This window comes from Solea solea, chromosome 21 (genome assembly GCF_958295425.1).
Source record: "Solea solea chromosome 21, fSolSol10.1, whole genome shotgun sequence".
Classification (NCBI taxonomy): domain Eukaryota; kingdom Metazoa; phylum Chordata; class Actinopteri; order Pleuronectiformes; family Soleidae; genus Solea; species Solea solea.
In genome coordinates, this window is record NC_081154.1 from 5,446,483 (window position 1) to 5,463,434 (window position 16,952).

Here is a 16,952-nt window from a genome sequence, read left to right on the forward strand (position 1 = left end):
ATAATCATCATTCTCATTAAAAATGTATTTATGATGCAAAATGTATATATTAATTACAAAAAACATACAGAAAATTCTCATTATAACTTGATTCAAACTGGATTGGAGGCCCACAATCGGAGGGCCACGAGTTTGAGACAAGGTTTTGGTTTGCACAAGGACAAGGATGACTCTCTTTTCACTTTCACAACCCACAGTTGTGAGTGGTGTCACAGTCACGATCACAAACGTGTTTCTCTATCCTCGTGTCTCCTGCCACAACCTGAGAGGGTTCAGAGGGTTCTTTTTATGTAAAGGGGGGGTGGATCATTTCTATAAAACTCCTGTGGTTTGGCTTCCCCCAAAAAAGGGAAAATAATAAAAAAGATGAAAGACATAAAGAGACCAGACCAACCGTCGTCTAGGAACAGTTGGAGGGGATTGAAGAAAAAGGGAAGAAGACTGAAATTGCACACAGTCCTAGAGGAGGTTAGAACATCTAAATCTGTGATTTCATCTTCAGAAAAACACATTTATGAAGATATTATTACAACCTACCAAGGACAAAGATGAAGGATTTACTTTTTTTTTAACTGTAATTTATAAGACTGTTTTTCCTTAAGAAAATCCTTAAAAAAATACTACACAGGAAAGATATCTGACGTTTTTATGCAGGTTTTCAAATACATCTGTTTTCGATTTACATTAAATAAACATATACATTACTTTTCGTACTTATGTTGCCTGTCTAATTTATGTTTTGACCAACATGTTTACATTATTTTACAGAAAATGGATGTTTACAACAATCAATACAATGTATACAAAGTGGTTAATAGTGCAGAAAAGATGTGCTTTCATGTCGATTTTGAAAAATACCCCACACATTAATGTATTACAGAATATTAAAAAAATGATTCCTGCACACTTATATCCATGCAAGTATCTTTAGTGCCAAAACGTACAAAAATAAGTTGTTTTATGTTAAAAGATTCTTGAAATTTGGTTGTATCCCATGTTTTCTTTTTGAATTCTATTGATTTATGGTAAGATTTACTGTATAATATCAAAATAATAGGTCTTATTGGCTGCCAAACACCTGTATCAGTTGGCTTCTTTAAGTTAAATATACATATAATGTGAGATGTAATAAGATGTTGCCACTTACACACTCTGTGGTGGTGATGTGCACGTTGCTGCTGATGAAAGACAGGCCATCATTCATGCTCACTTGGAGATAAATCACCCTAAAGTAGAAAAAAACGGGACAATAAAGGGAGTTAATTCACAATAAACACATTATAAGTTCAGTGTGATGAAAATTTGATAAAAGTTAGACAGTTTAGACTCTTTCCATTTGCCAAAGTCTCTTAAATGAGTCGTGTTCCATTTGCAATTGAGCAACTTGAACAAAAAAAATGAACCAAAATGTTTTTCACCGCGGCTCAAAAAAACACACACAGATTGGGGGGAAAATAAAACAAACTGTCGGCCGTGATTTCTTGGTGAGTCACGCGGCAGGAATGAAGAGCCAAGTGAGGAGAGATGGATGAATTTAAACAAAAACAAGGAAAAATAGATACATAAGTGGCCTGTTTGGATTATGTTGACATTTTAGTTGAGGTCAGGATGTTAAAGTCTCACTTTTAAAAAGTAGTCGATGGTCACTGAACTCCCTCAGAGACGCTGTAATTAATGCAATGCACGGAAAGGGGGAAAAAAAGACTATTTTTCTTCCACTCAACGGTGAAAAAACAATTCTGAGAATCTCATGTGCCGCCCTGCTGTTGTTCACTTCTTAAAAACATGTGGATGTAAGGATGAAAGGAATGCGCCCCCTCCCCCCCACCCCCGTCTGTCCTGAGGACCAGGTGAAACGACGAGGTCTGGCAGACGCAAAGCAGACGGACCGTTTGACCGATAAACCTGTCTTTGCTCTGACTCACAGAGCTGTCTGGGTCAAAAGAATCGAGAGAGGGAGAGAAAGAGTGCAGAGGAGTCACATGCATGCCGATAACAACAGGATTTAAATTTCCTAGAACTTCAAGAAGAAACATGACTGGGTTTAGGTTAGAAAACTAGAAAACAGACTCTGAAAAAGCATCGAAAAGCACGTCCTGATTAGTAAATCTTCATTTAAATGCCATGGAATGTGTTAATTAACATGTTAATGTGTTAATGGGTTTTCTAATTGTCAACAAAAAAACCCACAAAAAACCCAAACCATTCATTCCTACCCCCAAAAAACAAACATGTATGTGGCCTATTTGTGTTCTGCAGAATCACAAATAATCTATACAATTAGAAAAGATAAGATAAACAGGACCAAATGTAGCAGTTTGAACAATTTCCAATGAGCTAAATCAGGCTTTGACCAAAAACTATATCCATACTAGTGCATTTTCATTTTAAATCAGACAAGATGAGTATTTTTAGCTCATTATCAGAGATTCCTCATTGTTCATACGATACAAACAGGAAACCGATTGTTTACAACAATTGAGAAACCGCAGTGGTGACAAAATAAAATCAGGGATTTCTTTTATTGGACGGATTGAGGTGAAAACTGAGTGTTTCACATTCACAGAACCGATCACTTCAGAAAATCACTTTCAAAAGTCTTAATTTCTGCCCGCCTACATTAAAAACATCAACTTCTACCTGTAAAAACATCAGCATTTTTCTAAATGTCTCCATTTCAGCTACAGTAACTTTAATTCATTGCTGAAAAATATATAAAACATTGCAAAAAAGAGTGTGTTATTACTGTGACAATGTGACAATGCAACATGTTGTGTCACATTTTTATATTAATTCTAACATATAGGTCATATTTTGCACCAAACATGCAAAAAAACACGAAATAATTATGTGATTTGCAGCCAAATATAAAGCAAACTTCATTGATCTTTGTTTCCTCTCAATGACTCACAAACACACACACATGGCCACACACTGCTGCTGCTGCTGCTGCTGCTGCATGGCTTTGATCAACCAAAAACACTGGACGCTGAAAAAGAGAGTGGGGGATGAAAGAGGGAGATAAATACACGACAGGTATGAAGATGTAGAATGAAGAGAAACAGAGGAGGAGGAGGAGGAGGAACTACGGTGGCACCAAAAGTAAAACTAGAGTTTGAGAAAAAAGGGAGATAAACGTGGAGTCGGAGAGTCAGGAGGTGAAGCGATGGAAAGTTAAAGTGTGATTTAAGAAGTGATTTAATGTGAAGCGTGGGCACACGTTGTGCCTCCGTTCGTCACTCCAGGTGCTTTAAATCTGTCACCACTGCAGTTCTCTCGCTTCCCCCGCACCAAAGCTCACACAAATATTAACTGTAGTGGTGATTTATCACCGCTAAGAGGGAATAAAATGCAGGAATTCTTGTTTTAACCATAATTACATCTGCCCTAAAAGGTTTTTCAACCGTCGTCCACTGACCCTTGCATTCTGTGGCTTCTCTTCCCATAAAGGCTTAAGGTCGGAGAGGTTTGCGATTTGTTGACGTTGGAATGTGGCGTGGCTCTAAAATGAGAGTACGGTCAGCTGCTGGGGTTTTATAACCCCACTCTGCGACCGTCACGAGAGGAGCGTTAGTGTAAACTAACGTCAGTCCGTGTTCACAGGCTGTCACCTTCTATCTTTTTGTCTAGCGAGCGCGAAAAGACTCTATCTCTGTTTGAGTATCATATAAGGAGGTGAAGGAAAAGTCATTATTACCAGAGCTCCATTCTGAATGTGTCATGTCGGCAAAGACTACGGCAACTTTGACCTGGGGTACAAAGGTCCGGAACAATTACAGGTAATGCTAATCCCGTGTGAGTAGAGCATGAGTAAATATGTGCGTAAATACCCCGTCATCTCCTGTTTACTAGTAGTTCTTCCGTTGATTTTCAAGCGCTATACCCATACATTTCTGCAACTTAGTGGCGTTAAGGGAAACTAGGGTCTATGTTGAGTGCATATTAAGTCTATAATTGCATTTAAAAAAAAAAACAGTGAATTTGTGAAGTCTTTTCTCTTAGAAGGTCACACTCTGAGTTATGAATTACTGTAATTCAATAATAAAACGTCATATTAGTTATATTATATGGTATAGTCCTGTTATACTCACTCTATTATCAGTGTCAGTTTGAGGGGAGTCTATTTTGTCTCTACTCACATCTGTAATCAGGATTTTAAGGGGTAGCATGTTCTGATGGACCAATACGGGACACGGGACACTAATCCCGTCCAAAAAGGGCTGTAAGATGAGAATTGTGTGTTTAAAGTATGTGTAGGTTTCTCTGCAGCACAATCGTCTGCATTTGTTTTCACTGCTCAGATCTAATTCAGGGCAGACGCGGGACGAATGCATGAAGGGTTCACTGCTTCATGTGCTGGCATCACTACAGAGCCTGTACTATGCTATATTTTGCTAAGCTGTGCTGGGTTCTAGAAAAGGAGGAATGCGGCCATGGATCATAAAGAGCTAATGTATGGCAGTCGGTCCTGGAAAGCATGTGGATGCCAGCCACTGTGAAATAAATGTATGTGCTTTCTGCTGAGACGCAGGTTTTCTGGGAGTATGCAGTCGTAAAGAGGAGGAGGAGGAGGAAGAGGAGGAGGAGGAGGGACTTACTTCCCAACTTCATCGACGACAGGAGCCGGACACAACAAGAACGTGTCTTCTACTCCGGCAGGTTTGTCATCTGGAAAGTAGAACTGTATTATTCCTCTATAGTAGACTCACTGAGTCACTTTAAATACAGGTACATGTGAAATAAGAGCGATATAACAGATTGCGATCGTTTGATCAAAAGGAGAAAATAAATGATTATAACACTTGCTCCTGACATAAAAGCCTGAAGAGAACAGTGACGGAAGAAGCGGAAACATGTGTATTTACTCACTTATTGTTATGGTGTCGTTGATTTTGAAGCTGCACAGCACCTGGTCGATGTTTCTGGCGTGAAGAAAACCGTTTCCTCTCACCACCACTTGGAACGACTCTGGTTACACGACACACACACACACACGAATGGGATTACATTTCAAACACACGGTTGTCATTTCATACTGTTTGTGTTGTACATTTGTCAGGACACATAATCTGTGCTCAAATCTGTCAATCTGAGCGCTGTGGTGTGGTTGTCTTTAGACAAACATTCTGCAATTTAGGTTCAATTAAAAGCTTTAAAAAAATCTAATAAGGAGAAAAGATGCTTGGTTAATATGTGCAATTTAATGAAACTGATATTTAAAATGAAAAACTGTAATAAAACCTGTCACTCAACTACTTTACATATGCATATGCATTTAATACACTATGTGGAATGTAATTACAGTATAGGTTCACATGTATATTTTATTGTATACTAATAATAAGAGTCGAAAATACATACTACGTAAAAGTAAATACTGTGAATATATTGTTTAGATGTCACTATATGAACAAAAGAATCAGTCATATGTTAATTTAGGACCCAATAAACAAAAATACAACAGTTTTTGTTCAGTAGGGGTGGATGATATGAGCTTAAAATTATATCACAATATCCCATCATAAATATCAAAGTTATCAAAATAACGACATCTGTGATGCTATTTCGCTGGATTTCAAAATAAAAGGGTTTGTTTTGATGTGGAGTGATATACAATTAACCATAAAACACACATTTATGATACAAAAAGGAATCTAGAATTAAAAATAAACAAAAACCAGAGAGAAATATCGCATAACTTCATATTAAGTGGTGAATTAAATCAATTGCCTGTAACAGGAGAGGAATAATCTGTGACGTCTGAACCTGCAGGACAGACTGAAGTGAAATACTTTCCCCTTTAAATGATGTAAGTAACTCCCGGGTTTAATAAGCAGATGTGAAAAGCGGTAAAAGTTCTTCTGCTCTTTGCCAAAAATATGTTAATCAACTCCTGCGTTTGCTCCGTTCATTTATGTGGTCCTCTTTTATGTCCGTTTAATGTTGCCTTAACTGTCATAATCTTTCTCTTGGCTGCGCAACAAAGCACCGCGTCCACTCCAGTATATTCATCTGCGGCCAGTCGGACCACAGTGACTCTGCGATGGTAAATCCCAGTGATATTCTTCCCACTGTGTCCCAGTGGATTTCCTCTGTAGGTGACACCGTGTGACCATAATACACTAAGTGTCCCTCTGGAAACGCCATTAAGTGAGAATGAAGAGAAGGGGAAACGAGGCACCGGGGGCGATTAAATAAACACACGTGAAGAAATGATGACAGGGTGACGTCAGTGTTGGTGACAGTTCAGAGTGTGTGTGTGTGTGTGTGTGTGTGTGTGTGCTCACCTCCCGCACACACACTCGACGGCTCGGCTGCCAAAATCTCAATGCAGGATTTCTTGATGATCTGGATGAGGGGGGGAAACAAGGACCGTTTTATTACCATTTTTTGACACTGATACTGATCACGTTACAATTCTCAAATGTTGGCGTCGAAGCTAAAGAAACTAAGACTCAAAAAAAAGATAAAAGCAAGGTCAGTTTGGGTCACTCTATTTCATAACGATGTGCATATTGGCCGGTCATTTGCGCAGCACATGTGTGCGCTGTAAACAAAGGGAAAACAAGCAAGTAACTGTGGTAACAATTACACGACAGGAAGAGGGCAACACAGACCAACACAGAGTGCAGCATATTCCAGAAGAAAATCTAATTTAACCTCTGGTTTTTCCACAGTTTCAGTCCTTACTCGTTTATTTAAGGTAAGAAAAGTCTCATTGAGATTAAAATCGCTTTTTCAAGAGAGAACTGGCCAAGACATCCGTACAGTAACAGTAAATAGAATATAGAATATACATATATATATAAAAAAAATATATATATATATATGTATATATATACACACTTCTTTTTCATTAAACAAACATGAAACAATAACAGTAGGACCAATCCAATCAATTCATTGCACTGAGAAGTGTTAAATTACCGAATCAATGACTCCCCGCAGGGCGTGGAAGCCTCCCAGCACAGGAAACACGTGCTCGATGGTGTCTGCAATGGTGGCCAGCTTTAGGAAGTATGGATAGAAGGGGAAAAAAAAGGTGGGAAAATAGATTCAACAAACCATTAGCATCATGGAAAATTGAATGTCTCCATTATTTTTTTGTTGCGTAACACTGGTTCACTGCCAGCTATTTGATGTAATCATAACAAGCCCAAATTGGCCTTGAATATACACACACACACACACAACGGAGAAACTCCTCCAGGAGAGATTGAACTCTCACATTCACATCCTGTTTACGTTAATAAACGGGGCCAAGTTACCATCACTCACACAGGGTTTCCACTAAACTCAAGGTAGCTGGTTGATTAGGTCAGTTTAGGTCATAAAATGTACAGGATCGTGTTCAGTCACAGTTACATTATCTGCAGTTGAGTTCAGTGTGTTGGCATCAGGCTGACAGGCAGCTCTCAGTTTTAAAAAAAAAACTAAAAATCCACTCAGATTGGTTTTCAGGAAACCTGAAATTACAGGTTTGACAAATTGCAGTGGGGCCGCTACAGCAGAGCACGCAACATCTCTGGATTCCTGAGAACATGTGGTACACAGCACACGTAAAAAGCTGGTTTGTAGAAAAGTACAACGAAGGAGGGAAATATTGAGGTTTAAAACGGGGTTTTACCTGTGTTTCATTGAAGTCTTTGACGCCGACACAGTACACGATGGCTCCAAGAGACCTGGCTCTCTCTGCCTGGTTTTTAGAAAGAGCTCGTGAATATATTATTTATGCAGCAATGACTACAAAAATTTAGCTCTAGCTGAAGAAAATTGGCCTCAGGTTTGAAGTTTCTACCTCCTGCTGTGCGGTGATGAGCTGATGCTCCTGCAGTTCACCATCTGTCAGAGCAATAATCACGCTGGCCGTGCCTAGAAACAAAAACAAAACACATATGAGTCGTGCCATAGCTTCAGGGGGAAAAAAATAAAATGAAATTCAGCTTGAGGTAAGTTTTTACAAGGATGATTGATTTGGAAAAATAGAAGAAGAGACAAAGAGAAAGAGGAGAAGACGGAGGCTCACCAAAGTTCTCTCGGTGTATCTGCTCATTTGCCTTCAAAATAAGGAGAACGTTTTCATGGTCAGAAATGATTCATGTTTAACTCTGACTTTAAATTGTATAAACACAGCTGAGGCTTACCCTCTGCAATCCAAGGTGCATGAACGTATCTCCACCTGGAATCTCCTTTTTCAGAGCGTTCAGCCCCTTTCTGATGTCAACCCTGAAGGAAGGAGAGGTGACAGAACAAGGTTTGATGAAAGAAATCTGCACTTTTGTATTTCCATTTCATATTATTTTATATATTTGGCTTAACCTTAAGGCATTAATGAATCAGAAAGACTTTATTTTACTAAATGTGAGATACAAACGTTTGACTAGTTAGCCCCAATGTGATTGTGATATATTGAATATAATATTTTGAAGGCAACATTTTTATAGAAATGCAAACATGTTCCCTCTCTTGTTTATAACTTTGTGTCCCTTTAGAGGGCCCTACCCTCTAGTTTGGGAAACCCTTAACTGAGCTGTATATACAGTGGTTGATACAACAGGTCACTGTGAGTTTGACACGCACAATTATTACAAAATAACACTGAGATCTTTGCACCAATTAGTCAGTTTAAAGAGGGTCTTTACAAATGCCCTGTCTTTTTAGAACACTACAAATGTGTATCAGTCAGAACGTGATTAACCTGTTTTCTGTCAGTTTCATGATGGTGGTTCCTCTGGAGGAGAATGTTATGAAGGACATCCTCAGCATCGGACTGGAACAGGAGTAAAAAAAAACACAAAATCATTATCTGTAAAATGAGTAGACCACAATCTTTTCTTTTTTCCCCCCTTTTCTTCCAAATATTGTGCAGTTTAGCCGTGACAAATTATGTGCAAAAGACAAATTTCAACAGCTTTTGGCTGCTGCTCGGTGATTGTCCGCCTTACACAACATGTCAGCCTCATCTGAATCCAATCATCCCACTTACGTCAATACGCAGTTCCAAGAAAACCTCGAAAGCAACAAACATTTCCTCGGAATCATAGAAGACCTCACAGTAATCTATCATCTGCTTTGTAGGATACAAAAGAGGCTTATTTTTTTTTAAATAATATCTCAATAAAGACCTCACTTATTTTGTGGTCATGTCAACAGTTTGAATTATTTGGTTGTTTTGAATTCAGCCTGAACCAGCAGAACCATTTTTGTTTATTGGCAAACACTATATTTAAATTAAAAAAAGGAATTTGTAACATGTTGTTCCTGCGGAGGACTTTATTTAATCCAATGCAGTTTTTTCCGCTGTTTAAAACTTTCTCGTGTTTGTTTCAAACCGAAACTTTGACGTAGGTTGATTGTTTGTGTCGGTTGAACCACAAACACCTTGCGGTGCTGTGGCAACAGGGACGCACAACAGAGTCATACACAAACACACAAGCTAAGACAGATGTTGAAAATGTCAAATCTGTGTATTTTACTCCACATTAAAATGTCTTTACTGGGCTCTGTGTCTTGCTCACACTTCAGTTTCTGAATTCGTCTCAGTATAAAAACAAAGAGCGGACAGATATACGACATTAAGACATTGCAGCTTTTAGTCACTGGTGGTAACTTTAGACATCACAGACATCCGCTTGGACACTGAATGACTTAACATATGGACGGACAGTCGTAGAGCTGTTTAAGGACAGATTTTATTTCACTTGACTGAAATGACATGGTTCACAAATCCTCTGTCGACATCTACATCTCGTGGTGCGAGGGAGTCGAGCACAGGCAACAAGTTTAAAGCTTGGTTTAAGCTTAAAATTGCACGACAATTTCATTTCATGCATGCTTCAGTTTCAATAAAGCTTCATAAGACATCTGCTTCCTTAGGTTCCAGGTCATAAATCTTTGATAAAAAAAAATTTTTTTCCAGACTTTTTAACCCAATGTTTAGTGCTTTCACTACTTTTATGTATTTTATAGTGTATTGTACATTATTTCCGGAGAGTAAAAAGTATACAGTATTGTTTATAGGCCACTATACTGAGAATTACATTTCCCTTGAGATGTGTGGCCACACAGGTTCGATTGATTAACACAAGTGAGACACAGGTGTTCTGCGTTGAGTCTAATCAAGCCAAGTACTTAACCTCTGCACCACAGCAACCTCTTGCTGCTCATTTCTGTGTATATGAAGAAGGTATTTGACTGAAAGCGTGTGTGACTGTTCATTTCTACTTCATCATGCCTTAGCAAAAGGTTGCACTTGTCTCCATAGTAACCTTTTCATTGTTTTGACAACCTAGTTGGTAGATTTAGTGTTGACAAGACAACAGGAGCACAATTCACTCTGTGAATTGAACCAAAGCAACAGGGACGATATGTTTTGGTATTATGGCACATTAGAAAATTGACAAAAATGTGTCATTTCTGAGAATTATTTGGATTTATTGTCTTGCAGCTCAGTTGCAAAACCTTTCCAGTGTCACTGCATCAGTCCACCTATGATGTCCCACAATTTTTCCTGAATATTTGTGTTAGCATTCAATTACTGAATGAATCGTATTTTCTGGCTCCTCAGCTCCATGTAACAAAGAAATTATTAAAACTGAATAACTTTGGTTTTGTTGACAAAATAAGACATTTGAGAACAACATTATTTTGAGGTTTGGGAAACGATGATCAACATATTCTGACATTTTATGGACCAAACAAGTTATTGATTCATCAAGAAAATAGGCGACATAATCAGTTGATTATGAAACAGCTAGCATGTATGTTTAAAATACTGTTACCTTTTGAATTTCTCTGCTAAATTTTCCACAAAGTAGTAGATTTCCTCCCAGTGATGCTTCACACTGCCTGACCTAAGAACAAGAACAGAGGGAAAACCATTATAGCAACAGCTAAGTCATTCAGGCTAATGTAAACATCACTGAAACAAGATAATTAAAGAAAAATAATTGAGTTGTTTACAAAAGGCAGTCAAAAACAAGTTCTATTCAAGCAAATAATGAAAAAAACATCCTGAGATAACTCTGGGCTTTTCATGGTATCGTTAGCATAACAGCAGGTAGCCTTGATTCATGGTCGTTATTAGCTAAGCCAGGGCTGGAAGCTAACACACGGCAGTTGTAAAACCATAATTTATGTTTCACTGTGAGTTACAAAATGATTTGTTCAGCAGGAACTCACACTAAATACCGCGGCTTAAGCTATTCTCCATGTGGCCGGAGAAATAAAGCCGTGTTTAGAGCCAAAAACAACAAGAAAGGGTAAAACCATTAGCTCCGCAACATGATACACAGTTTGTGTACTTGGCAAAAAACTTGTTATACAGAATTTAGTATCTATCACAATTATCAGTGACAATTTAATACTCTTAAATTCATTGGTTTTACCATGCTATTTACTGTCTCTAACAACACTTGTGTTTCCTGAACGGAAAGGATATTAAACTTTAATTTTTATTAGGAACATGTTATGTTGTTTATGTACAACTGAGGGGAAAAATTATAACAATGCTCTAATACAATGGTTCTCAACCTTTTTATACCAGTTTATTCTTAAAAACGAGATTTTGGGAAATAAACACAATGAAGTATAATCCGCCACCGCGTTAAATGTTTGGACTGTACGTCAACTAGGTAGTTGTTATTTGTTTATTTTCTATGCATTTCCTATACCCTGGTATAAGTAGTAGAACACTATTTATGGTATTCCTCCAAGTGAGGAAGCTTGTGTACCACTGGTGGCAGCACAGTTTGAGAACCATGGGTCTACAATTTACAATGGCCTGAAATTTACTGGTGAGATGAAAGAGGCTGGTGGTGTGGTGTGCTGTAATTTAGTTCCTCAATGAGGCCCTGGAGGCTGAGGAACCAGGTCCTGAACTCCCCAGGAGGCTCTTCAATAAAACTGAAAAAAAAAAAAAAAAGTCCCTATGGAGCCACCTTCATTTCCTCTTGAGTGTATGTGCATTTGTGGTAATTGTATTAAGTGTTAACATTGCGGGAGACGGCGGGTCCAGCCTGTATGACCAGTCAGCAGGTCCAGCTAACGAATGAGCCACAGAGCGATGACACATGGGAAATGAGCTAACTGACTGTGGTAACACTAGATTCCTGTTTAGAGGATGAGGATTACTAAAAATAAAGTGCAAGCCTGACTAAATGTTATTCTAGATACTGACAGACAATGCAATTTAGGAATTATGTTTTACAGCATTTGGCCTGGGGTTTAGACTTTATCGTAAATGGTTTCAGTAAGGGTAATTCATATCTTTAAGGTTATCTAATGTGGTTTAAATCTTTTACATGGTAATTATACAACTGAAGTTTGAGTTTTAAAAAAAAATGTATTGCAAATAAAATTGCACTTGTAATATTTCTGAAAAAATAGTTTTTGCCTTAATTGATATGTTGCTGTCTCTGTGTGGAGCAGAAGGTCAAAGGTCATTTTTTTAACCCATTAAGACTGATCAACTGAATGCTTTTAGTAAAGAAAAGAAAGCTTTTATTTTTTAAGAAGAGGAATGTTTTGTGTTCCTTTGACTGAAAGATTAAAACACCTTCACAAAGGTCGATAATAAAATGTAACATTTAACAAATAAAACGATCCATTATGTCATGATGAAAATACCTTTTTAAGGAGAAAAAAATGTGAACTAGTCTAAACAGTGTTCTAGTTTTATCAGTTCCCATCAAACTACAGGACCCACAAAAATCTGAGGGCCATGTTTAGACACAACAAGCAGAGGAGAGTATTTCTCACTTGTGAGTTTTCCATACCTTGGGATCATGAGAAAACATTTATTAATCCTACATGGTTAATATTAGCCTATGAAATTGTATTTTTGGCTAACTGTACTTGTATTATTTGGAGCCGACTGAGACATACTGTTTCAGGTTTCTTTGGAAAGCAGGAGCAGCTACAGTGCCATAGCCAAAACATGAAATCAAAATGAATTGTGACTAATGTTATTTATTTGCAATTGAGAGTCACAGTGTCAAATACCCTGCAATGTTTTTGTGTTATTGTTCGACAGTGGGTGGGGTAATTATTTGACCACGCTTGGATGAGGGTTAAACACAGCCAAGGGGACACAGTAGTGGACTTTCCCATTAAGCCTAAATCATTCAAGGTTTCTTAATCTGCCAAAACTGAAGTCTGGATCTGTATTAGGGCAGCCCGTGGCCAAGTGGAAAGGGAACTTGGCTTGTAACTGGAGCGTCACTGGTTCAAATCCCCACCCGGCCAAAAAGGGCTGGGATACCCCTGAGCAAGGTACCCAACCCCCAACCCCCAATGCTCCCCGGGCGCTACTCAGTGTGGCAGCCCACTGCTCCTAATTCTAGGATGGGTCAAATGCAGAGGAATACTTTCCCTAAGGGGATTAATCTATTAGAAGCCATGTTTGGTAGAATTAATGCACTGCCCAAAAACCCAATGACACATTTTAATGTCTGGCTTTGAGAGCAATGGGGTGCACGACATTTGTTGATGAAATCTGATATGCCAATATATCAGGAGTGCTTGGGCAAAAAAACTATACCGATACGTACATCCTAATGTCATTTAATCTCTCCTGGGGGGAAATTAACATTATATTTTTCATACATTTCTCTCCATGTTACTTTCTCTTTTGGCATGTTCTTGATATCGGACACGTCAAAAAACACACAAAGGCAAACTCAAAACACCTGCATATACCCTATAAATTTTGTACAAAAGAAGTAGAAATTGACTGTATTTTGTAGTCTTGTAGACCCTGTTTTTGAACAGCAGTACGCCTTCCAAAGAAAATAAGCTGAGTGCTCAGAAGAAAGAAGGTGATCTGCTGGAGAGGAAGCAAGAAGAAATTAGTAGACCATTGCTCTAAAGCTGCCAAGACAGATCAGGTTCAGGCTCCCATGGGCCACCCATGCTGGAAGATCTACGCCAAACACAATACGGCATCCACGAAAACATACACATGTTATGTAAGCCTCCATGTTCTCCCGTCATCTTGTCTTGACAGAAACAAATGCAGGTCGGCTCAATGTCTTACGGTTGATTTTTCTCCGGCTTGTTGTCGCTTTAGTGATGTGACTTGTTCCACCACATCAAGGCTTTACATTCCTGTGAGGCTGACGGAGCAATGAAAGAGGACAAGACCTTACAAGCTAAACAAGAAAACACTCCAAAATGAAATATAAAAACCCCACCAATTGAGGTGGAGTTGTGTTTTGCTTTGATGTCCAACAAAATGTGCAGCGTAAACAGAAATAGGCCTGACCCATGTGCAGATTGTTCCGATACAGCAACCGTGAAAAACATGTTATACCAAGTGTGGTAAGACTTTCCATGTCATGTCGAGGTGTGGGGATCATTTTGGAGTATTTATTTAACATCGGGGTGAATCTGAGGACGCCCAACTTTGGTTTTCAGCTGATTATCTTTTATTTTGGAACCTCAGTGGCTCTTGTTTGCCTTGGAGCACTTGGGTTGTCTGAGGTGGCTCCAGTCTGTGGGACCGAGGCCTAGCTTGCAGTTTCACTCACCTGTTCAAACATTATTGGGAGAGGAAGTGGCTCATTTTATCTGTGATTCTTGATGGAATGGATGAGGTGAGACCCGATGTTTGAGGTTTAGATGCAGAAACGGGAGGTTTTTCTCTGTGAATGTCCTGAGCCGTGAGCAGTCTGAAGTTATGTCACAGCAAATTGTCAGAACCATGTGACAGTGTTTTTCTCTCTTGATAGATTCCCAAAGCAAGATAAAAAGCATGTGTCTAGTTTTCTAGACACAAAGAGAAGAAAAGGAAGTATGACAAAGATCTTAAAAAATGAGCTTTATCATTGAGAATAAAGTAAATTCAGCTGAGTAGGAGTGAGATAATGTGAAAAATCTGTTGGCTCTACTGTAGCATCGTCTGCCAGAGGAAACACGGCGATGATTCGATGAAAACATCAACTCGTTGGCCAAGTTTCTCTTTGACCTGCTTCAGTCTGCTTCAGCTGGCAAACACGTCAAAACAGCCTCATGCACTGACACCACCAGACAACCAAAACAAGGAGGGAACTACCGATTCTATCACTCTGCGGTTACTTCACTTTATTTAGAACGTATTTTTACTGCGTCCACAGCATCAATCACTATTACCATTGATGTGTCGTGCCTGTGTTGCCAAATGTGGTCCTAAGTTTCCAGCTGTTTGCCAGATTTCAAAACATTATTGACTATTTTCAGCAAAAAGCAGCAAGAAAAGGATCACACCAAAGAAAAGAAATATTGAAAGCCGCGTGAGTAGACTGTAAATAGTGCTGAGCGAAACGCTGATGTGTATCTCGCGATATGAAAACAACAGAAGTTCATTTTTGGCACAATATCAAGTCTTAAAAAGAAATTGAATATACTACCTGTAAGTATGTTTGTTTTGTATAGCTTTAGAATACACCTTTTGTGTTAACTTTAAGCAAGGGCCTTGCTTTATGGAGATTCCATCTTGGACTGCCAGGTTTCTACAGCAGCAAACACACCAGATTGTGCTTTTCTAATCAGGATTTCTATAGCCGTTTCTCTGGTACTCCGAAAATTTGATTATTATGGTACCGTTCCACCAAGTGAAAACCACTGTAGTTCCCCAATGTTCTCGGGAAAGTGAGGAGTGAGCTAAGGAGACGTCCATTTGTTGCAATCTGCAGTTTCACCAACACATGTCACTAATTTCTTCAGAGAGGACTTTGAGACCAAAAAATCATGTTTATTTAGAAGGAAGGAATAGGAATAGTAGGCAGCAAATGTTGCGTTTCATATTCTGTTGTCCTCAACTGATCTGGTAAGTATTTTGTGGAAGGGGATGCTATATCATGATAGAGTTTTTACTGTAAATTCACCCAGTGTAAGTATTTTTCAAGTTCAAAATGTCCAGTTGATTTTTATTGTAGAGGATCGAAAGGACAGGAAATACACTGAAACCAAAGAAAAAACCACTGCATTTTATTTTTTATAAAATGCTGTTATTCCTCATCTCTCGCCTCCATATTTACTGTTAACTCACTAACGATGGCAATAAATATCTCTTATTATAAAACATCTTTTACACTGACCTAGCTAAGACCTTTCAGAAATGGTCTGCAGAACTATTCACTGTCTCCACCAACAGATCATTTGTCCTACAGTTGTACAGTAATTTCCTCTGCGGCTTCATCAATCCATCTCTTGATGTATTGTTTCCAAATAGCTGCTGGCACAGAGGGAGGGCATCATTACTCTTACTTCTGCGACGCTAAACAGACCGTGTAAAGAGGCGAGAGGAATTTTTCTCAATGTCTCGCGTGAGACAAAGTCCTGAAGAATAAAAACATCTTGAGTCATCTGTAATGATGCCGTTTTCTGCTGACTGGGCAGGTTTGCAGGAGAAGAGCCAGCTGGTGGTGGAATTTGTTTTTGTGAGCGGGAGAGAGACAAACCAGGAAAAATAACAGCTGATGTAAGAAGATGAAAACAAGGCAGCAGAAGGATCATGTTTCCATGTTTGTTTTTTCTTTAAATCATCTGCACTTTACATTTATCCTGACCACTTTCAAATGCAGGCTATAAAGTTGTAACATTCCAGCTGTAACCTTCCATCACACAACGCTATGATTTCTTTTGTTTCTCGAGCACCACCACTTTTATTCTGGAACTTATTCTTGCACAATTTGCTCTTTGGTTTCCATTCTTATCAGCATTTAGAAGTGCATGTGATGAAGTTTTGTTGGTGTGTTTTAGGGCTGATGCAATAATCTGTTTTTGTTTTTGTGTACTATGCTCTTTGTTTGCCATTTCTTGTCTTTGCTACACTGTGTTGTATTGTTCTGCAGCTGTGCAGGGCAAACACTTCAATCTGGAACAATAAAATATATTTAATATACCCACAATTTCCTTTTTATTTCAGTAGAGTTTCAATTAATTACCAAAACTGGAAGAGCGAATTGACGTTT

The 16,952-nt window shown here is 38.6% G+C and overlaps 1 protein-coding gene across 1 annotated transcript in view; it reads right to left on the bottom strand.

Moving 5' to 3' along the window:
* antxr1c (ANTXR cell adhesion molecule 1c) overlaps positions 1-16,952 on the bottom strand; it is a 35,820-nt gene that overhangs the window by 11,918 nt on the left and 6,950 nt on the right. The window contains exons 2-12 of the mRNA XM_058621132.1: positions 10,782-10,853; positions 8,699-8,770; positions 8,145-8,226; positions 8,027-8,057; positions 7,799-7,872; positions 7,628-7,696; positions 6,928-7,008; positions 6,288-6,348; positions 4,870-4,968; positions 4,599-4,668; positions 1,148-1,226 (exon numbers count right to left, since the gene is read on the bottom strand). Of these exons, the coding sequence (XP_058477115.1) occupies positions 1,148-1,226; positions 4,599-4,668; positions 4,870-4,968; positions 6,288-6,348; positions 6,928-7,008; positions 7,628-7,696; positions 7,799-7,872; positions 8,027-8,057; positions 8,145-8,226; positions 8,699-8,770; positions 10,782-10,853 (790 nt within the window). The remainder of the gene's footprint in view (positions 1-1,147; positions 1,227-4,598; positions 4,669-4,869; positions 4,969-6,287; positions 6,349-6,927; positions 7,009-7,627; positions 7,697-7,798; positions 7,873-8,026; positions 8,058-8,144; positions 8,227-8,698; positions 8,771-10,781; positions 10,854-16,952) is intronic.